The sequence below is a fragment of the Cydia pomonella genome, chromosome 15 (genome assembly GCF_033807575.1).
Source record: "Cydia pomonella isolate Wapato2018A chromosome 15, ilCydPomo1, whole genome shotgun sequence".
NCBI classification, from domain to species: Eukaryota; Metazoa; Arthropoda; class Insecta; order Lepidoptera; family Tortricidae; genus Cydia; species Cydia pomonella.
The window spans coordinates 563386-589151 of NC_084717.1; the positions used below are offsets into that span (position 1 = coordinate 563386).

A 25766-nucleotide genomic window follows, 5' to 3' on the forward strand; every position below is an offset into this window, starting at 1 on the left:
GTATTGATAAATTCATTTTTCTTGCGTATTATTAATCCATTGCTAAGCATTCCGGAATATTCCTTTGCCTTCGTTGGTTTTGTTATTAAAAAGATAACTGCAGTAATGTTGCCATTAGTATTTTATATATTCCCGATAATGTAACTTTAAAATTATATTTTATTTTAATGGGTGAAAACTTGTTGACAAAATGCTCAAAATATAAAAATAAATTATGTGAAACATGTGAAATAATATCTCGAATCATTTAGAAAGTTTTTTTTGATTGATTTACAAAATGTTGTCATGGCTACAAGTTCGGATACTTACTGTAATGTTTTGTAAATGGCGCAGTTACACAAGCCCCCTTGTCTTGCCTATACTGTAGTTTTTATTTCCGCATAGGTGATATAGCAACTATAGTCGACGACCGGCCTGGCCTAGTGGGTAGTGACCCTGCCTATGAAGCTGATGGTCCCGGGTTCAAATCCTGGTAAGAGCATATATTTGTGTAATGAACACGGATATTTGTTTCTGAGTCATGGGTGTTTCTATGTATTTAAGTATTTATAATTATAATATATTATATATATATCGTTATTTAGTTACCTACAACACAAGCCTTATTGAGCTTACTGTGGGACTTAGTCAATTTGTGTAATATTGTCCTATAATATTTATAGTTTGTCAAGCCATTTGCGTCAGTAGAAAAGAAGCAAATTTAAAAAATGTAGAATCGAAGGGTTATCGTCCAATAGAAATTTTGAAATTCGCGCCTCTTTTACCAACCACCAGAAACCAGCCAAATTTCCAAGTCGTTGTCATGTCACAAAACCTTTTAATTTCGATTTCGCTTGAACCGTTATTTTAAAACCAGTTTTTATGAGAACAGTTCTTGTCAAATTAACAGGTTTAGAACAATAAAAACCGGTTTCTTCTTATGTCGGTGTCTTTGTTTACGTGGCACACCACCAAGCCAACCGGTCGTTACGTCGCTCGTCAAATAAACTGGTTTTTTAAAGCTCTTAAAACTTTCACGTTCTTATAAAATTTCGGAGGAAAACTGAAACAAACTGGTATATACTGGTATTTTAAAAACTGGTTCCGAGCCTTATGACTGACTATAAAGGTGAACAATAGTTGATTACGATACAAGTGGAGAAAGTACAATTTCGTAAACAATAAATCCATTCATTCTTAGGAGATATTAGGTCTCAAAGCAAAAATCTCCAATCAAAATTTTCACCTTTCTACGTTTTTCTTGTAAAATTACTATGAAACGGAAAAAATCTAATATCAGCAAAAAATTCTACGTCTTAAGTTTATACGAAAATGATACCAAACTTTCCTTAGTAGCCACCAGAACGAGAATAGATTTTTTTTAAGGTCCACCATCCATGGCGGCGGCTATCTTTGTACCCAATCCTCCCTGCCGACTAGCCGCACATTTCTTATTGGCTCCCCGACTAGAAATGCTTAGAATTACTCAAGGAACATATGTGATAAAGCACATAGCTTAATAAAAAAAATTGGGTTATGTATGGGAGCGATGCATAACTGCTTCCACTATATCTATCTACGCTATCACTTTTCCTTAATTCCTTCTTCTTTCTCACGTTGTCACGGCATTTTGCCACCGCTCATGGGAGCCTGGGGTCTGCTTGACAACAAATCCCAAGATTTGGCGTGGGCACTAGTTTTTACGAAAGCTACTGCCATCTGACCTTCCAACCCGGAGGGTAAACTAGGCCCAACTAGGGATTAGTCCAGTTTCCTTTCCTTACGATGTTTTCCTTCACCGAAAAGTGACTGCTAAATATCAGATACCAAAATCGCAAAATTTGACAGTTGGATGATAAATCCATTCATCTACAACCAGCGACTCAATCAAATTGTTAAATCCCTCTATCCCTTGCTGTTATTCAATTACACAAGATTAAAAGAGAAGCAAAAATGTTACCACAGTATTTAAAAATAAATCTGTCACCAAAATACAGCAAAAAATAACGTCAAAATGTCTGCTCAGGACCCAGGATTGTCTCATTTCAGACATAGGCAGAGAGATTCATACTGTCTTTGTCTTACGCTATTAGTAGTACTAAAAATCAAAAGAAAGGGGTGAGTATAATTTTCCTGGTTAACTGACAAGTTGTGTTTGCCAGACTATGACTGTCAAGCAATGTCAAATTTGATGTGAGTCTTAACACGTGTATCCGAACATAAAAATACAAATCATATGTTTATATGTAGGTTACTCTTTAGTTTATGGTTTGATTGGGTGTTGATTACGAGCTCGGAGGACGCGGAATGCTGCTTCATAGTTTATGTTGTTAGTTCTAATTTGTGTGTGTTTCAAAAGATTAATCTAAAAGGTGAGTGCATTTCGCCCGTAGTACTCTGTAATAACGCGTTTCCTTGGATTCACCAAGTGGTCGTGCGCCGATGACATCGTTTCCTTAAGGAATTTATTATTACGCATTTCGTATTTTGTTCCCTGAATCACAAGAATATATCTAGGTATCACATTGCACCGGGCAGTATCGAAACGGTCTCATGTTGAGCGCGCAGTATCGTTTACATGCGGTTCTAAAAATGTGTTGGGACGCATGAGGAGCGTCGGGATAGTTCGGGAGTCGGTCGCGGGCTCCTTCTATAAATGGAACGCGTGTCGGTGGATTGTTGTCCTCGGGGCGGGTGGTCCGCAAGCTCGCGTCCCTGCGTTATGTAACGGCCCTTAGCGTGGCGTCGCAGCCCGCACGTGCAATGCACGCGGCGCTTCCACGTCGGACACGACGCAGCGAGCACGCGGTCGCGCTGCGCGCAACCCTTGTCTCCTAGCAACGCTGTTGACGCTGCTGCCCCAATAAACAGTTCACCAAGCTTGTTATATCACCACCCCCCAGTTCCGAAACGCGCGTTGCTAAGGAGTGGTAATCATAACAAAATTAGCTGCCCTATGGTCAGCTTAATTTTTAATTCAGTGGACTTTGATTTGTGCCATTCTGCCAGTTAAGGAGCAGTGAGTATTATTGTTTGCATAATTTACCTGTTGTTTATCTTGAACATGTGACCTTGATGTGTTATGGTGGAATCATTCTGTAATGTTATAGGTATGTATGTATATAATTTGCTGCAGTGGTTCACTATCCTGTGACAAATGCTGTCTAATTATAGCACTAGACCTTTGTGTGACCTAGTTTAGAGTTAACACTTCCTTGATGTGTTCTAAATTTAATTGTCACCGTGAGGCAATGCTCTAGTTTCCTCTACATTGTCTTCAAAGTTAATTGGTATCATCTGCACCTTTCTCAAAATTTTATTTATAAATATAATAAAAATATTCTATTTAAACTTACTAGGTCTCACTTATGTATTTAGAAATATTAATCTTTTTGTTTTTATTTTATCTGTCATACCAAGGCCACATAATCTTATAAGAAAGATAACTTGCATATATGTTTGGTGAAGCTATATAACCAGAAAGATATGCCAGTTACCTAAAAGATTTATGTAATTAGTCAAGATATGTCTAATATTACAGTACAATCTCACTAATCTGCAGTAATGCCGATACGAGAGCTGGATTACTGGAATATTCAGATTGCTGGAAGTTAAAGTAAATCTGCATATTATTTTGATATGTTTTTAGTATGTTGTAGCAATAGACTATACTAAAATACTAAATTTTATGAATATTCTACTGTTATCAGGATATTATGCATTTGTAACGAGATTCAAGAGGGATAAAATGTAAGCAAGCATAGTTATAGTTTTATTGTTACTAACCATTAGGGGCCATTGTTGTCTTTTAAATAAATAAATTGAATTGAATAGTAAATTTAGACATAGAATGATCAATTGCACCCTTATGTTAGTGCCGGATTATTGAGATTAGACTGTATAACAAAAAAAAAAAAAATTTTATGTGAAAATACATTAAAAATACCTTTTATAGTAAATATTCTCCATAACTGCTTAGGTGACTTGCCCTAAATAAAATTTATAAACTATTGCAAATATTGACATTTAAATAAAATTATTGTCCCTGTTGGCTACACTTAAATATAATAATATACAAACAGTTCATAATTGGATCTAAAATGCATGCAAAGCTTGTCAGTGTAAACCAGTCATATGCCCTCATCAAGTGGTCATTCAACTTCATTATTCAACCTTATATGTTTTTTCAGTTATGCTATTTATGGCATATTACTCAAAACCATTGTAAGTAATTAGCCAAAGTTTTTTTGCTGACAACTATCAAGTAGATATATTAGATAGAAAACCTATGTTAAAGTGATTGATTGATTGATTATCAACAGCACAGGTAACTAACCAAACAAATTACTGATAGACCAGATTTAAATGTTTTGAATTGCAGACTTTTTTCCAATACTTTTCTTTAGAACAATCTGGTCTAATTCCGCCATCGGTTATTATCTTTCCTTTCAGATGGCTAATAAAAACTGGTGATGATGATACATTCCTGTTATGCCTCATTAGGGACACAGGGCTCCCAAGACAGACCTAGCTAAGTCAATCAATTTTTCGTGTTATGGCTCCATCAAGGTGTTGATGATTCTGCCAATGTCGAGGTTGGATAAGACACGGCTAGTATATGAATCTTATCTGTATGCTACTTCCAATGACAAGTGTGGCAATGTCAGAATGTCACATTTCTAATATGACATTTATATTAACACCCTCACTTTGGTCTATTCAAACCAGTGTATGGTTAGCTGGACCTTAATTTATTTGACACCATGTTTATTATATTTCAATTAATTCAAATAAAAAAGCGGCCAAGTGCGAGGAGGATTCGCCCATGAAGGGTTCCGTACCATTTATGACACATAAAAAAAACTACTCATTAGATATCAATTTTCGGTGGAAGTTTGCATGGTAATGTACATCATATATTTTTTTAGTATTATCATTGTCTTATTTTAGAAGTTACAGGGGGGGGGGGGGGACACATTTTATCACTTTGGAAGTGTCTCTCGCGCAAACTATTTAGTTTAGAAAAATATGATATTAGAAACCTTAGTTTTGAAGACCCTATCCGTAGATACCCCACACGTATGGGTTTGATGGAAAAAAAAATCAGTTTCAGTTCTAAGTATGGGGAACCCCCAAAATTTATTGTTTTTTTCTCTTTTTGTGTGAAAATCTTAATGCGGTTCAACAAAATAGTTCTTATAGTTTCGGAAAAAAGTGGCTGTGACATACGGACGGACAGACAGGCAGACGTGACGAATCCATAAGGGTTCCGTTTTTTGCCATTTGGCTACGGAACCCTAAAAACTATTAAAAGTATCCCACTCATCACTAAGGCGTGGAGGCCCTAAGCACCTCTGGTGTGCCCTAGGAACAACAACAAGTCATCACTAAAACACTTGAGTAAAAAACGATGATGTTTTGCCAATTTGTTATTCTTAAGTTTATACCAGGTTTTCCTTAGAAAACAGTCGATTGTTGCACCTATCTAAAGAATTTCTAGTAATAAATAACCTACATTGAAATAGTTTTTGCACTTTTAATTTTTGAGGATATTTTGAATTCATAAGCACAAGTGTGTTTATGAATTCAAATATGACCAAAGCATTTGTTTTTTCACCCCTTGCTAGCAAATTAAAGTCTGAGAACTCGGAGATTACAATATAAATATGATATCATTGTTTATTACTACATGAATAACATTAATACACACAGTGGCACATAAGTTTTTTCTGTTCTGAACCTACTGTACACATTTCGTTGTAATTCCAACTCATTTTCCAAGTATAAGGGGAATTTTGCGGGTTGAAATCATGTTCATACACCGCACTCGAGGAGGCTATTTGCGGGCATGTCAGATACTAACCTAGGTTGCAAAAGATACCTTATTTCTTGGGAATAAGGTACAAAGTTAAATAGTGTTTCTAATTTCGTGAAAACAGATATTATAAAAGGGAATTCACTAAGCTGATTACTAGGAGATTACCTAAAAATGTAAGATTTAGAAGTTTGTCCGTTTGCCATTTCTAAGGTTTCCTTTCCTACTGTTGCTAAGACATTGTATGACTTAGTCAATTCAATTGGTATATCTGGATGATACTGGTAACTTTTGTATATGGTATAAAAATTAATTGAATAATTGCCACACCATACCAAGTCATCATTTTTTGGAGATATAACATTATTTTCTATAGCAATTAAATCTCTAATAAGGAAATGAATTTAGGGCTTGTGCACAAACCACGCGAGGTTTTCTCGGCTACTTTTTTGACCCCCCCTCCCCTTGGTGATTTTTGATGAGGTTCTTGGCTAACCCCCCCACCCCCACATAACCTCACGTGTATTTTTAGTTTATTTTTTCATTTGACCTAATTTTAAGATAAATAGTTTTGTATAAAGCAAATCTTGTTTGTACTCGCTATTTTGAAGTGCCAAGTGAAAATTTTTGTTTAACGAAATCAAGAAACAGTATGTAGTAGATACAGTTTCGTTCACTATAGAAGTGAGTGAGGTCTCCTACCCCCCCTTCCCCAACGTGATCTGTCGTGATTTTTTCGTGACTCCCCTCCCCCCTATCGAACCTCGCGCCCATATGTTCTAATATTTTTAAGTGAAACCAAAATTCTACAATAAAAAAAAAATATTACAGGACATTATTACACAAATTGACTAAGTTCCACAGTAAGCTCAATAAGGCTTGTGTTGAGGGTACTTAGACAACGATATATATAATACATAAATATTTATAAATACTTAAATACATAGAAAACACCCATGACTCAGGAACAAATATCCGTGCTCATCACACGAATAAATGCCCTTACCAGGATTTGAACCCGGGACCATCAGCTTCGTAGGCAGGGTCACTACCCACTAGGCCAAACCGGTCGTCATTCTAGATCAAGTTTCAAAAATCGGTCAATATCCTACCTTACCTATATTATTATTATTGCGAACATATTATGTCCCATTGCTGGGCAGGTTTCCCCCCTCTTCCACTCGTCCCGGGTTTGCGCTACATCTGGTCAGTCTCTCAAAAGGGAGTCTTAAGTTATCCCGCCATCGCATCCGTGGTCTGCCGGACCCCGGGTTTGACTCGTGGGTCACCCACTCCGTGGCTATCTTGGTTATGCCGCAGACATGACCAGCCCAGTCCCACTTTAACTAGGCCGCTTTCGAGCTGCATCTATTGCTTGAGTTGAGTTTTAGAGCGCAGAATTGTATTCCGATATGAATGCGAATGCGATCTGAGTGGACTCTAGAAGCGGAGCGTTCGGCGGGGCGTGCAGCGTGGCGTCTGGCTCACAAGGGATTTGCGCATGAGCAGCGTGCACTAAGGCCGCTACTATGCGTTTGCATTTATTTAACCACACGCTCCGTCCCGCTGCACGCCCAAATCGAACGTCCACTCGAGCCTTACACTTAGTTTCACACCTATGTATAATTATATACTGCGCTTCATGGCTCTCTGGAGTCTCTGGCAGACCTCTTACCTTACCTACTCACGCTAAATCATAAAGTAGTAGTTTATGGCTTAATTGATAGTACTTAAACCAATGAACATAAACAATAATGCGGGTGCCATTCCAGATCTAGAGCAGAGCCCAACTGGGGAAGTACCTCCACCTTACAGAAAACCGCAGCCAAATAACACTAGACCCTACCCATAATGTTGTGTTCCTGCCGGTGAGTAAGGTTGCCAGAGCTCAACGAGGGGTAGGAGGGGGTTAGGGTCGGCAACGCGCATGTAACTCCTCTGGAGTTGCAGGTGTACATAGGCTACGGATACTGCTTACCATCAGGCGGGCCGTATGCTTGTTTGCCACCGACGTAGTATAAAAAAAAGTACCTAGGTACCTCTAAGAAGACGGAAGACCAGCGCCAGCCCGGCCAGGCTAGCACCATGTTGAGTCGGGACCATTTCGTGGCGTATGGGTTATATTTTGTTAGTTGTTTTCCTCTTTTATTTTGCCACGAATGAACGCTCTCTACTCTAATATTGATTGTGATATACTGACTGATATATATGACCTGTTAATTGTAGTTTATTTATACTTGCATATTCCCACAAACATTTGGAACTTGGCAAGGCCCAGGCGTGATGTAACTAGGCATTGAAGGTAATAACCAACACAATCAGTGTTTATTTTGATTTGATATGTTTGTTGTGTTTGCGTTGTTTGTCCTCTATGGAAGTACGGAGCCGGTTTTTCGTGTTTTTCAAATATAAAAACGTGTTGATCAACGATCATACAACTTTAAGTTTGTATTAGATTTTTTTGGTTACTATTAATAACATGATTATAAAAATTTGTGTTGATCAAGATAATTAAAATTTTTGTCTTAGGTTGCGCGGCATTACTGGCATTAGTAATGAACAAAGGGCCGTCACAATACCTAGATCACTGCTTGGTCAACGTGGCACTCAAAGACACCCCAACATAAAGGTTGCGCGATAGTTATTCATGAAATAAAACTGTTTAAATGGGTTATATCGCGTATAATTAATTTAAAATGTATCCCGACGTTTCGAACCCTGTACAGCGTTTGTGGTCAACGGGTGACCGAGGAAAAATATTCATTCCTGTCAAAATTACAATGTGAAAAAAACATTCAAGTATACAACAACAAAAAAAACATTAAAGTATACATATGAAGGCTCGTTATACATGCAAAATTGTAAAATATTTTGTTAATCCCTAATAAAAACTTATATTGTCGACTATCTTAGTCATATTCATAGATATTCCCCTTAGGGCTGATGGTTCAGTTACCATTGAACTCGCCCGATAAAACATTCCAACGAATTAAGTTATGAGAATGACACATGTGAGTCCATAATAAATGGTACCCGTCTGTTTAACTGGGGACTGAAAATTCGACTTTTAGTTTTTCTTTTGCTATTTGCTACTCCCACTTCCAGGGGCCTTATTCGAGATGCACAACTGTCAAATTTCACGTCCACATCAAATCAACACTTGATTCTATCGCATGTTGATTGTATCAAGTGTTGATTCTATCAACTGTGGATATTATCATTTGGAACAATCAAAACTCATTCATAGAAAAAATAATCAAACAAAAATCAACTTTGTTTATTACTACTATATAGTTTGAAATGGCTCTGAACTCGAAGTGGTTCGGTTTGATTTGATTGTCACCTGACTGTGGATTGCTAATGTCAAATTTTGACAAGTGTTGATTTTATTGCTAGACTTTATTGTCCATGGGCTTGGGCACCATCTTGGATTTTTTGACGTACGACAGGGAATACCCTTCCTTTCCTACAATATATGGCATAGAGTAAAGCGTCTTTTTTTTTTAAACATAAGTTTACAGGAATCAGCGACATCTTGTATTCGATAGGATAAGTAATGCGCTATGAACAATGCGGCGGCGAGTAGTGAAACTGTACCTGACAACGTCAATCAATTAAAAAGTGACCACACAGTTGATGGTCGATAAAGGCGATTATTAATTGAATTTTAACGACAATAAAGAACTATTGACATGCGATCTTTTTGTTGAACCCACACCTACACGTCGAATAATGCTCGCTCCACATATTCTCCTATAAACGCTCAAAATTGTAAAAAAAATTGATGCAATTTACTCCGCACCCAGTCTCAAGTTGCTTCTAAATCTAAACCACATTCACGAACCAAGTTGTAACCTAACACATCTGTAAATATAAGGCATATGATTTAGAGATAAAGTCTGTTTTTTTTAAATTACGAGATGGTTCATGAATAACCTTTATTACTATAAAAATAATACTACATTTGTCAAAAAAAAATTCTGTATTACGCTATTACATAATGCATAAAATTGATATAAAGATAGGTACCATAGTAGCTCGCTCACTTGGTCTATCAATAACTATTTTAATGCTCTTTGTACTCGTATACGCGACCCCATTGTATGTACAGTCGCCATCAGATATATCGGAACGCATGTATGAGATCTCAAATTATTAAGATAAGACCTACTGTACTGTCTATATTACTTACCAAGACCTAAGTACCTATTATTTATATGTACCTACACAAAGAGAATTCCTATGTTAAAAGGAGATTAAATACATATTTTGTTATTCAACTACAAATAAAATAAAATTTATCTTTTTCAGTAAACACATTTTTTTACCGATTTCTTTAATAAAATAAAACATTAAAGTATTATGTGACTATATTTCATTGTCTTCGGTGTAGATTATTTACTGATGTTCCAATTTCCTGTATCAGTTTGGTACCAGGAAATATAAAAACTACACCTCTTCAAAAACTTTGCTGGTAGTTCGACATCTGTAAGTTTAAATATAAAACATGATAAAAACACTTAAGTCAAAAACGTATACATAAAATATTTGCCCTATATTCTGGTCGCTCGGTAGGGTGCCCAGAAGGCTGGGTGCATTTCCGCGCTGGTTAACAATGCTGATCCTCTGGTCACCAGAAGCCTATATAAGGCGCTCTCATAGAGCCACGCTAGTGCCCTAGAGTTTCAAATTCAACCCCAAGTGCCACAAATATGTAGTTAAGGGTTTAAATTCTGGATCAAGAACATGGAATACTATTCGCTAGTAAGGCCATAGGTATTAGAAAAAAAATAATAGTAGGAGACGGCCGTGGTCATGGTAGGTGGTACAGGTGGGCCAGGCAAGCTCTGAAATTATGCACCTATTTTACTATAACTTTGTTCACCTGTGTATATTTACTGTTTCCATGATAATCATTTTTAATATGTAGCCCGTGTAATCGGGCTGTATAATTGGTCTCATATTTTTTAACACAAAATCATAATTATAATTCAATAATTAATGGTGTTTTACATATTAATCATTAATGTACCTATTTTGCAAAATTTTCTTGCATATAATAATATTGTTTACTTCAATTGACGTGTTTATTATTTTCGTTACTATGTCAACGTTAATACTTAAAAAATTATAACGTGAAGGTTGAGTCCGCAGTACAGTTACAGTTTACGTACATAGTGGCATTAGCACAGTCGGATTAGGACCAAACTCGAAATGTCTGAACAGTCATGAAATTTGGTATGTATATACGCCCCTTAAAGGCCCCTTTTTCATACCCACACCATTTGACATTTGGGGACCTCGAGGAACCGCAGCCATCTTGGAAAATGTGGACCATCCAGGAGAAATTCGCGTTTTACTCTAAATCTACGTTCTTTATTCAATAATCGTGTAAGGCAACATTCAAGCTTATAAAATTCTACATAAAATAGTTTTAGACATCTTTGCGAAAAAAAATGATCTTGCTTTAAAAAATACTTGCTAAACCCAGATTTAGCCCTTATACCCTTTCATGGGATATTCTCTTAATAGGAAACTTGGAAGAATAAAAATTCCACTTTTAACTATACATTTGTACATAATCTACCCCAATATCAATATTTTACTTGACTGCAACTTAACCAGAAAGTAGGGTTATGGGTATAAGTACTGAGGATTCAGGACACCCTGTAGCTTAGGATACTGGACGGATTTTTTAAATGACGTATTATTTAGCCCTAAACCTTTTTCTTCCGTTAATTTTAGTAACTTTGTATTGCATAGCACTTGTATACTAACTGTGGATCTGCTGATGTCTGTTTTACTGTACTCCGCTCAATAGTTTAGGCGCTAGAAGAAAAAATATGATTTAATATTCGGAGTCCTCTCAAGGCGGCTGTATTGATTTTTCTTTAATAGAACAAGTAAAAGTAGGTTGTGAATGGCAAGAGGAATCTAACGATACGTCATTTAAAAAAATCCGTCCAGTATCCTAATACCTAGCTACTGGGTGTACTGAATCATCATAACCCTTACCACCCTTCTTTCTGGTTTAGTCACAGTAGAGTAAAATGTTAATATTGGGGTAGACCACGTACAAATGTATATTTAAAAATAGAATTCATATTCCTCCGAGTTTCCTTTTAAGAGAATGTCCCCTGGAAGTGTATAAGCGTTAAACTTAGATTCAGCAAGTATTCTCTATAACAAGATGTATTGTTCTGCAAAGATATCGAGGACTTTTTTGTGTAGAATTTAATAAGTTTTAATGTTGACTGTTGTGTTGATGGTACACATTTTCCAAGATGGTTCGGATTCCTCGAGGGCCCCAAATGTTAAATGGTTTGGGCATGAAAACGGGGCCTTTAATTTATATACATAATAAATTTCATGACTGTTACAGAGATTTCGAGGTTAGTCCTAATCCGATTATGCTACATTGTGCGTCCGCAGCAAATTCGGTTCTCCATACAAATGTAGTTACGCTCTCATTTTAAAATGACTTGCTAGATTGCTCTGAAACTTTGTACTTACAATAGGATATGGTATGTCCATGCCTATAATTAATTTAAAACATAAATGTGAAATTAGAGCCAATTAAGTTCAATATTAAGAATATGTGTCGTTGTTGACTCGCCGACAACGGAATTGAGATCTATATGGGTGCCATGTTCTGTGCTGTGTAGAAAATCCTGAAATTATAAAGGATTTGTCTTGGCTAGTTTTTACGTATAGGCTACGTATCACCGAAACGTCACAAACACCACGAAGGTTCGGCTTGTACGGGCCCTCGTTTTTCCTATATTCTTATACGCTGCGGAAACCTGGACTATCCGAAAGACAGAGGAGAAGACGATAGACGCCCTAGAAATATGGTGCTGGAGGAAAATGCTGGGGATATCCTGGACCGAGTTTCGGACTAATGTCTCCATCCTTAAAGAACTCCGTATCAAGCAGCGCCTTTCGACTCTCGTAAAGACCCGCATACTCAGTTTTTTCGGTCACGTCTCGGGGAGGAACAACTCCATAGAGCGTCTAGTGGTGCAGGGTAGAGCAAACGGAAAAAGACCGCGCAAAAGGCCACCTATGCGATGGACTGACCAAATCAAATCTGCCATGAAGGGTCCCCTGAACGCATTTGCCAGAATGGCCCCCAACCGCGAAAAATGGCGAGAAATCGTACGGCAAGCAACATCTGCGCCTGATATCAGCAGTTGACCACGACGCTCTGCAAATAGTACAACGACAAAGAAGAAGAAGACGTATCATATTTGTCTAAAATTTGGTTTGTTGGTACACACACAAGGGATAGTCTCTAGCTAGGTACGGGGGCCACACTCGTCAGCGCGACGGCGATATTTTTTACCTTTTACCTAAAAATCTCAAATTTGTGTACGGGCTCAGCTCCTGTTTCGTCTTAAGCCTGAATTTAACAGATTCTGACTCACAGGGGGTTTTGAGCATGCTGTTGCGTTCGTTTTCAAATTTTGAAAAAAAGAACTAGCCTAACAACACAATAAATGCTTGTTTATCCGCATTCTTCACTATATCTCCCTGTCTCACTACTATCTGACCTTCTAACCCAGAGGGGAAAATATACCTTATTGGGGCTACTCCATCTTCCTCATGATAATATATTTTACTTTACTGAAAAGCAATCGGTACATGTTAAAAGATGCACATTGTTAAGAGCCGGGGTTAGAACCCACGACCATTGGTTTTAAAATGAAGCTTTGTATATAATTTGTATTTTTATAATAAATCTGTTTTCTTGTTGACATTTTGTGGTATTGTATTGCTTTATGTTAATTGTCAAGATATTTCTTTCATCCTGGACAATTGTCATATGCGTCACATGTACGTTTTTATGATAGATCTACATCGACGCAACTGCATGTCATTGTCAAAGAGCATATAATCACTACTACTAGCGAGTGGAATCAGTTTGTTTCGCAAATCATTACCAAAATGTACGACAAAGAACTGTCAAAGAACCATAGTAGCAACATAAGCGATTTAAATAGTGTAGTACGCTACACGCTTACGATTCTTATGGATATCGATAAAATAAACAACATAAGCTCCTAACATAACAACAACATAGGCTCCTGTCTACAAATTTTGTACTCGAAATCAGGTTAGCATCGAGTCCACATTTAAGTTGCATGTTATAAAGTGGATAGTTCTTAATTGGACTACTATCTGGTCGGGCTTAATGTGGACCCGAATTATTTTAATACAGTTTTTAAATCGTGTTTTTTTATTTTATTAAATGCTTGATTTTCATAATGATGTGCACATACATGTTTGAATAAATGTAACTTTTCTATGGGAAGATGTATCAGGTCTTCGTTTCCAACAAATTTGGCCCACTGCCTGCATCTGAAAACATACAGCCTTGGAAAAACATGACTTTATCTATAGTTTATATTCCATGTGTTTGCTAATGAGATGATCAACTGATTATTTCGCGCTAATATGCATCTATAAATCATGTTTTTCGGCATCCAGTTATCAACAACTCTTTATCAATGCTTTAACTTTTTATGTATTTATATGTCTGTTAATCATGAGAACGGGTCTGGCCTTGTTGGCAGCGACCCTACCTATGAAGCCGATGGTCCCAGGTTCAAATCCTGGAACGGGCATTTATTAGTGTGATGAGCATGAATATTTGTTCCTGAGACATGGGTATTTTCTATGTATTTATAAATACTTATAAATTAGGTCTATGTACATATATATATACATTATTGCACAAACTGACTTAGTACTAAAGTATGAATGGCATGTGTTGTGGGTATATATATATATATATATATATATATATATATATATATATATCGTTGTCTAAGTACCCACAACACATGCCATTCAAACTTTAGTACTAAGTCAGTTTGTGTAATAATGTCCTATAATATTTCTTTATTTATCATAAAAACAGAGATTAATTTTCTTACATTTTAGGTTAATAAGTATATTAAATAATAATAATAATAAAATTCTTTATTGTGCACTACTAAAGAAAAACTCATATTACAAACAAAGACAGGACTTAAATTAGACCATAAAAAAAAAAAAAAAAAAATGTGATTAATAATCACTAGATAAAAAAAATATGTTAACTAATGACCATTAATGCATAAGTGATAGATAATTTATGCATTATTAAGCTTCGACGAATTAATTATGGTCATATTGCATGCTAGTTCTAAGGAAATTTCACATATTTAATTTAATTATTTACACTGATATACAAATAAAACTACAGTTATCGATAGTTATAGTACATCCCTAGTTCACAACGAAAAATAATGTAAAATATCTAATTTTCGATGTGTTTATAGCCTGCTGACCCAAAATAAGGTCAAAAGTATCTAAAGCAATACTTACCAGTCTTCATCCAAGGGAAATTGCGCCATAAAATCCCTTTTTTCGTGATTTTCTCGAGTGGCTCGCTTGCCACATATTTCACACTTAGTAAACCGTTTTCTCGCTGACATTGTAACAAACTCGCTCTTTACTCTGATCACGGTTGACTATTTTCGATTTTTGCACTAAACAATAAAGAAATTACACGAAATACCCGAACAAAACATTGAAACCTTCAAAACAAACAAAGCAATTAGGCTGACAGTAGACTTGATGTAAACTTGACAGAATAAATAGCACTGACGTTTTCTTTTTCTTCGTTGGCAATGATTTGCGAAACAAATTCCATACAAAACTTTTTTCTTCCTAGTTGCGTCAGCCTGATCGGAATTTGGCAGCTAACTCCATCTTGCGTCCAGTAGAAGAATCAAAATCGTACAGGTAAAACTACTCTCTGCCTTAGGATCCCCTTTTAAATGTCATAAATCCAAACATGGCAGCCATACCCATCGACAAAAAAGTCTACCGTTGATCTAATTTCATTTGACAGTTAACTAATACGTATTCGACACGCTTATATTTGACAACTAGAATCCTGACTAGAGCTGGGACTGCGTACCAAAAGTACGTCTCTGTTACTCGTACCAAAAGTACGTCTAAAATACCAGTTTTACGAGTATGACCCCCAATAGGCAGTTTACGTATTTGCCGTGCTTAGGCGTCTTACAAATAAGGATTATTTATACAAATATCGACTTATTATTTCGGTAAGGGTCGGAAATATGGTGACGTTTTGAGTGAAGGCTATGAATCTATTGTCATATTTTTGTTATATATTATTACATTATTTTTAGATACAACAGACACCCAGACGACCATCTGTTAACAAAATTTTATTTTACCTAAAGTAACGGTAAGAATGGAGCTACGAGGTGATAAAAGTTTCATATTTGTTTTATTTCAGAAATCAAAGTCCGTACTTTTAAATACTCGACAAGCTAAAAGTAGTCTATTACAAATAACCTGTTCCAAAAACTATTCCGGTACAACGCCCCGCCTCTAGTGTGGATATTGTTCACTGACAGGTGGTGATAATAGCAATTCGACAAGTCACAATATTTCTCACATCAAATGGAAATCAACACGAAACGTCACTTTTAGCATGTCGAATAAGGGCCCAGGTATATTTCTAAGGCTGCAATTTGCTAATTATACTTAATTTACGTAATTGCACTACCCTCTTCAAATGCTACCTTGTAAATACAATGTAGCTTGAATTGCATAGGGTTGTTATGAAATTAAATAAATTTACATAGTCGGACCAAGCTAACTCTGCATTACAGATAGTCGCCCGAGTGATTCTATAAGTGTTCCGTTTTTTTTCCTTTTCCTTTACAGAACCCTAAAACGTCAAATGGTTTTTGACCCCTTTATTCGACCACGGAATCGAACAAGTGGACGCGACGCAAGAAAAGCTTTGTTTATTTTCGCAGCCGTTACTGGGTGACGCAAAAACGGGTTTATCTATAAACAGTCTGCGTAACCTGTTACGTTACTTTATATAATAAATACGACGCGTCTTATCATTGATTAAGTGCAAATTTTTTTCAAGAGCAATTGAGAGACACTGAAAGTTTCGGGCAGATGTCGGTACAGGCGAAGGCGGTACTTTTACCTTTTCTCGTTACTCGTCTCGTTCCGTTTTCGTCTTCTCGTCTGCAGTTGCAGTTATTTCTCGATTCTCCTTGCTTGTTCAGTAAAATGTAATCATTTATTACTATACGTAAAGCAAAGCTTCGAGAGACAAATGCTATTGGCTAAAAAACGGTGATTTGATACAAAGGTAACCCCTATTCCATAGTCCCGTATTACAAATACAAAATACAAAAAGTTTTATTTCCAAAAAAAATATTACAGCAAGTTACAATTTATTCTGACCCCCACACTAGGCAAAGCCTGTCCCGTGAGGGAAATTATACGATTTACTTAAATATATTACATAAGCGGCTATTGGCTACCATGTTGAACAGAGAAAGAAAAAGTAGGATAAGGAAATTAAAATTAATAAAGCTTAGTAATAGATAATACAAGCAGATAACTTATAAGAGAAGCTTATAAAGCCTAATTCTTATTTAGTGTCAGCACAGTGTGTGTGGTTCCCTGAAATATTTCAACTTTGATATTACTTTTGGGAAAGCCACATGATTTGATACTTGATTGACAAGTCACATGATGGCAAAATGTGTTGGCCCTTAGTATTTAGTGGTTTAACGATTAATCTGGGGTTTTTTCTTATATGGGTACAGCTGTGCTGTGTGCAATATAATAGCTGTCAATAAGAAAATGAAAATTAGGGGAACACCATTGCCTATAACTTTAGATCAGTCATTTTCAAACTTTTTTATTATTCTTCTGCATTACGTAAGATTTATTCGAAGTCAAAGAATTATAATCATGAAAATCGGCTTTTAAATTTCCTAGGGGCACGGCAATTCAAATAAAACTGGAAAAACCAATAAAAAATATTTTAATAAAGTTGAATATTAAAATAAAATTTATCTAAATGAATAGAAAATGTGCCATCCATTGTAAAAAAAGTTTTTTTACTTTCAATAAATAAAAAGAAAATTCGATTCCTTACATTTTATGGAAAAATAAATTGCATGGCAACTTCATACATAAACGCAATATTTCAGGGTCAAAAAAGCATTTTCCTTGGTCTTCCATTTTTTACATTTAGAACAAAGTAATGTAATGTCATCACATTACAATATCATTTTGTTAGAGGCGTTTCAATCGTCGAGTGCGAGCGTTAGACTTGTAACTCTCATTTCTGATCTTTGTGTTGCTTAATTGCCACAAGTCCTAGACATTTGATCCTCAGGAAAATCAAGATCGATTGACAGTATTTACAAAAAACTGTCAAGTAGCCAATTGTGTAGTTACAATTATTTCAATTTAGTATGCCCATTATTTTCAATCGAAGCTCTACATCTAAACTCATTTCATCCAGATAAAAATAAGCTTCTTTCCACGGAGTGTGTACTGTAAAAGGGTACGGACTAGCTGAGGTGGGGAATGTAAACGCTCCAGGTAGATTCTAATATTATTATTATTTTATTTTTTTTATAAACGAAATACAATAATGTCGACTAACACAGATGCTTGCCACTTTCAGAATCAAATCGCCTGCAGATCTTTATTCCTTCAGGAGGGCGATAGTTCTGAATTCAAATAATCGTTGCCAGTTATCTATCAAGAGACTGAAGGTTTCCAACCTTCACAGTACCTACTAATTGTCCATCATCCGGAATTAGTTGTTAATTTTTGACCGACTACTTAGTTTGTTTGCTTGTTTGAGGCTCAGCATGTGATAGGGCTGCCAGTGGGCAGAGGGTTTGTCGTGACAACCCATTACTGTCTATAACCTATTTTTAGAAACTATTAACTCAAGTCACTGTAGTATAAATAACATGTGTACAGTATATTGCTATTATATATTGCAATATACTGTACGCACTTGTTGAGATACTCCCAAGATTCCCCTCAAGACTGAAGGCAAGCCACAGACCAACCCCGGCAAGCCCACTGAATTGGGAAATAGCCCACGCTAGGCAAGTCTCGTGATTACGTTGTACATGCGAGGACGTATCAAAATTGTATGAAACATTATGTGTATTGCGTCGTGAGCACGACGCGCTGGTATGTTAATTTTAACACGAGTTAATTTTTTTAAGTAGCATGGCCGGGCGCATAAATCTACTACTGCCTTAATACCATTGGATATGTCATGCATGAACCAAACGCGGCCAAGCGATTGAGTAAAATACCACTGATACAAGTTTAGTCGTCCGCGAGTTAGCTCGTGACAACTTTACTCATCAAACAATGGCCCGGTCACTGTGTCAGCGACGCGCGGAGACGCCACCGCGCATTTAGCCGCTACGCCAAGGCCGCGATACGATATTATACGATAATGAGATAAAAACGTAGCGTTTACGTAAGCCGAATTTCGTTCAAAAATGTTTTCCGTGACATCGCAACGTTGAATGAAATCGATGAATACGCGTTAATGGAAAGGGCCAATTAAGAGCTTAAGGTGCATGCAGACGAGACCACAGACATACGAATGTCGACAAACTGACGACATTTTACTCATTTAGTTCAGTAGAAGCCATTATTTTTTATCAAGCGAGTCAAACGCGCGAACATAGTATAGTCGACGACAACGATATGTTTACACTTTTGCACCTTACTCCTTTGTAATAAGGCGAAAAATGTAAACATATCTTTGACGCTGACTTCTTCCAGTGTTGCCTACATGCCTACGTATAAACTACTAGATCTTTCAGAAAATACTAGAAACAATTCCTAACATTTTCAAGTCAAGGCATGGAATCATTATGGCCTGAAAGACTTGGCGTTATTCGTAAACGCTTGTCAAATGGAACAGTCCGTTGATAATCGTTTGTTCATGTCTGCCATTTTAACTACTTCTTAGAAAGAGACACAATTTAACAGAGGTTTATGTGAGCGGTTGCTATGTTCTATGAATAAGGGGGTAAAAAATTGGCATGGTCGTATTTTCAGAAATAAAAGAGCTACCCTGGTGATATGCTTCAAATGCAGAAATTGTTGTTATTATGTTCTGTTGAGTTGTTCGTGGACCTCTCTTTGAACCCAAATACCACTAGATTAATATGAGTATACGAATATTTCGTCGGTCTATTCAGAAAGCGACCAAGGAGTAGAACTCGTCAGCGGTGAAACAAGTTGCTTGTCTTAGCATGATCTTTGAAGCAAATTGTTTGTTTTTTCACTAGAATGTTTGGCCGAATGCTCGCCAGATATTAGCCGTAATAAACCAACCATTCGCTAGAATCTTAGTCTCTTTTATTTAATTAATGAATGCTCAAGTCATTCGCACTTTAAGGATGCTAATAAACTTCAACATTCACTCGAGCAGAACATTTAGCATTCGCAGTTTTCAAGCAGATTGTTCGACGAACGTTAGTATTTTTCGTTCGTGGTAATATGCTCATTACATACAAGTGAATGCTCAAGTCTGAAGCACCTTTAGGCACGTTCGAATACTTCGCCCACACGCCAGACGAACGTGTATCTGCTAACGGTCCCTAGGGTAACAAATATAACATAACTGCGCATTTTCGTTACCTACAAGAAGTAATTAGATATGTGTTGTCTTAAATAGGTATTTTGAAGTCACGCGGAACTACTGGGATGTGTTAAATCCGTATGTATGTATAGGAAATGCTAGAAATAGTCTGCTAAGTCAAATATATCACCTTCTTATCCAGCGAAATATAGATGACAATGCCTAGATAGACGATGCCTTTTCAATGCCTAGATCGATTATTTGAAGCGCTGGTGGCCTAGGTAAAAGCGTGCGACTTGCAATCCGGATGTCGCGGGTTAAAACCCCGGCTCGAACCAATGAGTTTCGGAACTTATGTACGAAATATTATTTGATATTTACCGGTCGTCTTTCGGGGAAGGAAATCATCGTTACCGGACTAATCCCCATAAAGCCTAGTTTACCCTGTGGGTTGGAAGGTCAGATGGCAGTCGCTTTCGTAAAAACTAGTGCTTATGCCAATTTTTGGGATTAGTTGCCAAGCGAATCCCAGGCTTATGCGTACGCCATTAAAATTGTACTCTGGTCGCCATAGTTAAGTGAGCCGAGTCGGCCACCCAAACTTTATTAGAAAAACGATAAGGCCTATTTTAATGAACACCGAATTGTTTACGTTTGTACTTAAATCGTCTATTGTTCTTGAGGTCAAGCTTTGCCCTTGTCTCTTACGTCAGGCCCTTAAAACTACGCCGGAAAAATAAAAATCCTTGATCTACAATGATTGATTCTTACCGTCATTTAAATCGGAGAATCAATCAAAACTTTCATATGGGTGTTTTCAGAAAATAGTGTACCCAATTAGCGATTTAGCGTGAGTAGTTAAGAAATGCTAATCGCTGTCAGCTTTTTTGACGACATTTAAGCATGATATTCTGTATGGGAATCAACTTTAGTCTTTTTACATTGTAATATCGCTTATAGTTTATGAAATGAACACCAAAAGCTTTTATTGAAAGCTAGACCCCTTCTATCTTTAGATAGTTAAACGAAAGCGTTGACATTTAATTTTTTTAAAGTATGTTGCACCAATTATATTGAATTGATTTTTCGCATGGTAGCTAATAGTAAAAAATATCAAATGATATTTCGGACATAAGTTCCGAAAGCACGCTCTTACCACCAGCCACCAGCGGTTCTTGAAAAAAAAAGAGCGTTGTATACATTTCAAAATAAAATGGCTGTGCTTATTACCTTGTCTAAGTTAGTATAGCGACCTCTCTGTTGCACTTTTGTATGCAAATAGGCGGGGCCACACAGAGCAAGCATACGCGAGAGGTGGCCTCGCGCGTATGCTCGCTCTGTGTGCACCTGCCTAATGAGAAGGACAAAAAATGGTCGCATATTGGCGAGCTCGGCTTACATGTCGCTTATAGACTTTTTTCTAGGTATTCTTGCCCATAATGCCTAATGACTAGTCTTAGTACATAAAATACGATTATTTGTAACAAAATCTTTGCCAAATACCTGTTACTGACCTCGAATTTGTTACTAAGCAAAAGTAGATAAAAATCCGCATGGAATAACTTTCTGACGTGTTTATCTTATCATTATCAGAGGCGTATTGCGTAGCAGCGTTGTCGTAAAAAGTAAAAAAAATGACGCAGCAAAGTTTTCTTAAGAGAGGGACTAAGGGAAAATTGTATTACATTTCATTTTTACACGTTTTAATCAAGGAAATAATTCAAACGGAAACGACTATATTAGCGAGGGCAGACTAAGCAAAACCTAATAAACGGGCCCAATGATTACCTGAGGGCCTACCGCGAACCACGTTCGACGTATTACCTCTCTGTCGCACTTGTAAATTCGTACGTAAGTGTGACAGGGAGGCAACACGTCGAACGTGGTTCGCGGTACGTCCGCAGTTCGCCGGAAGATATCGGCCTACTTTCAATTGTATATCCTGCGTATTCTGGTATTTATTTACCCCCCTATTCATATAAACGTCTACTAAAGTTGACAAGCCGCTAATAATCGGTTGTCCCTTTCCGTCATACCATTACGTCGGAAAGGGACAAACGATTATTAGCGGTTTGTCAACCTTAGTGGACGTTTATGAATAAGGGGGTTGGTATAAAAATTTAAGAGCTAGTGATATAGCCGAGGGATTTGGCAAGCGAAATTTTAAACGGAAGTATATTTTCAGAGTTATATATAGTAATATTAAAGGCAACCCGTGTGACGGCCAAATCTTTCGTCGCAGGTTACGCGCGGCGTACGTCTTTTGTTTCCTTCTAATTTCCTGGCTTTACGCCTCTTAATAATTATGAAGTAGTTATCGACTAATCTGTCTATAATTTTATGCAAAGAAGAAAAACTAAACTAAAAATTATTATTTTTTGTCAACAGATGGCGCCAATGCGTGGCGAGCGCGGAGGCTCACCTGCGCGCGCGGCCCGCGCCTCCCTGCCCCTCCCGCGCCGCCTCATCCGACAGATCGCGCGGCACGTGGCGTCTAGTGGACGGAGTCTGCGCCGGCTCGAGGTCTCCGGGAGAGTTATAGACAACTTCGACGATATAGAGGACGCCAGTGACAGTGATCATGAAGTTTCACAGCCAGCGTGAGTGTTGTAGTTTTATTACCAGATGGCTCCTAGCGGGCGGAATCTGTGGCTCGAGGTCTCCGGGAGGGTTATAGTTATAGACAACTTCGACGTACACATTTGTGCAGCCGCAGCCGGTCGGCTTCTTGCGGACGAGACCGGCTCTGGATGGATTCCATCACTTCTGCCATACATAATGTATAGGCACATTGAAAATGAGCCGGTCGGTGGGAATCGTACATAAATCGGGAGGTCTAAGTTTTCCAAAGAACTTTGGCCATAAGTGTATTTATCGTCACTGAAATGACATTGATAAATATTTGTTATTTAATTTCTCTAAAACTACCGTGATTCTCGTCTTACTATCAGAAGATAGCCGCGCGGCGCCCGCGCGATAACATATCTCGTGACCAAATTATAAGTGACAAATGAATGTCACGATATGTAACAGAGACTGTTATGTAATATAGACTGCGACTGCTTATCCATACTCCGCTCTCCATATTGCCTTGTCCAGTTCCAGCCTTGGGAGCCTAACCAAGATGACAATCGTTGATAAAAAAAACATTAGTCGAAACGTTAACTAGAGGCTCTGTAAGCTGTAGGCCACGCGAGCATTACTTAAAACTGAATAAAGGTATGGCTCCGCCATTTAGAAGAAAATTCAGAACCTCAATCGACAAAAATAAATCTATTTCATCATCGAACCTGCTCGTAAAATTTCACGAGAAAGAATTGCAACCTGTAGAGGAGAACATCCGGACATACGAAAGCATTTTTTCCCACAAAACGGGAGACCTTCGATAACGCTCGGTTAATAATGTATGAAAATAGTCACGTGACTTTACGGAGCTTCTGTCATCCCAATACATTTTGTGTTGTCTGTAACGTCAGGTACCTGTAAAGCGGTATCACTCATTTTTGAGCATTTGGTCGGGTAAAATATTCCTGCAGGTGAGTGTAGGTGACTAAGTAGAACGCATTGAACCTGGTCTGGCCTTACGTGTGTGCGTCACAAAGAATAAAACACTGGCTTTCCGAGCTGACGCCGAATGTAACACAAAAATATCATGATTATTATATTATAGGTATATATATAATCTCTGGAAAACAACGAGCTCCTAGCGTTTATATAGCGAATAACAATAACTAAAGGTTTTAAGAGCTTCATCATATTAGGCGTAATGTGTCCACTTGACATAGACGACCCCTAAAGATATCGGCTCGAACCCATAAAGGAACTTACCCATTTTTCCCTCTGTGATCGCCCGTAGTCTTGGTCTTGGCATAAGACCAAGAGATGACTAAAATGCGCTAAATGCTGCGCTCCATATTTGAATACCTCGGAAACGACCAAGATTTCCTTACAGGATATTGACTACGTGACCAAAACATAAGCGCATAGAATGAGACAAATTGTTGGTAGATTGTACGCCACATCTACCAACAATTAGTTGTGTATTTTATTGCCACGATCTGATCAAGTTCATCAGTGACCATGATCTGGTTATAGTTATAAACAACCGTAGCTCGGCCGTGACAAGTGACACAACTAGTGATATACACCTAATCACCAGAAATAACCGTATTTCTATATAATTAACCGAGCGTTAGTGAAGGTCTCTGTTTCAGCTTGGGCTAAAATGCTTTCGTTTATCCGGATGTTCTCTACAGGTCGCAATTTTCAACCAATTGGGTACTTGACACATGTTGAATATTATAGCAAAATTTAGTTAAATGGATAGAAAATGAGCCATCCATTATATAAAATTGGAATTTAAAAAAATATATTGAGATTATAACAAAATACAAGCCTCCGAAATCTCAAAAAAAAAATTTTTTTTTTTCATTCAAAAATAGAAAAGACAATGTTACCATTCGATTCCTTACATTTTATTGAAAAATAAATTGTATGACAACTATACACATAAACGCAATATTTCAGGGTCAAAAAGTCAATTTCCTTGATCTTCCATACATTTAGGACAGACTTATATGATGTGACGTCACATCACCTTATCATTTTGTTAGAGGCGTTTCAATCGTCGAGTGCGAGCGTCAGACTTTAACTCTCATTTCTGATCTTTGTGTTGCTTAAATGCCATGTCTATATAGACATTTGATCCTCAGGAAAATCAAGATCGTTTGACATTATTTACGAAAAACAGTCAAGTAGCCAATTATCGTGAAATGTTGTGAGTAGGTTCGATGATTAAATAGTTTTTTTGTCGATTCGGTTGTTGGAAGTTGAGTCGGCTTCGCACTACACCGCCTCCCCCTGCGACTCCACATCGCTTAGACAGGTGGTTGTCTAGGTCTACGGAGCGCGAGTCCGATCCAACGCTATTTCCTCACAAGGATTTCCCGTCCTGTGGGTTTCAGGTCATCTGGCACAGTCTGACGATTGTGATGGTTCGTGGTCAGTAAATCCCCGTCCCTAGGATGTGTCACAGATGCTTGTTTATAAACACCTGTGGGCGATTGATGTTCTTCTTTACAAGCAATGTCTCACAGCCGTACAGCAGGAGCGGCTTGATGTTGGAGTTGACATTCGTATCCTGCATTGTCACCACCACCATTTGAGGAGCTTAGCAGTCGTTATTATCTACTCGTCTCTGTTTTACTGTAGGTATGTTTTAAAAATCTACTCGTTTTTTTCTTCCGTCGTTCACCAAATAAATCCTCGTAATCTTTCGTCATTCCAAACTGACAAGTTCTTCATACAGATTGACTTTATCAGGGTAATTTGGAATGGCCCTATGATCAATCACTTCTTGTTGCAAGAATGTTATCTTTTCGGTGGGTTAGTAGGTAACATTGCGAAGATAACACATTGAGGTTACGTTGCGACGCAAGTATTAGCTGTCTCAGCTTTATTGGACAATGAAAGTCATCTGTAAATTGTTAATATGTGATTGTGCAG

The 25766-nt window shown here is 37.4% G+C and overlaps 1 protein-coding gene across 1 annotated transcript in view; it reads left to right on the plus strand.

The window, feature by feature from the left end:
* Positions 1 to 10: 10 nt before the first annotated feature.
* Positions 11 to 25766, plus strand: part of LOC133525511 (forkhead box protein N3-like) — a 50026-nt gene continuing 24270 nt past the window's right edge. The window contains exons 1-2 of the mRNA XM_061861775.1: positions 11 to 2351; positions 22650 to 22861. Of these exons, the coding sequence (XP_061717759.1) occupies positions 22650 to 22861 (212 nt within the window). The 5' untranslated portion in view covers positions 11 to 2351. The remainder of the gene's footprint in view (positions 2352 to 22649; positions 22862 to 25766) is intronic.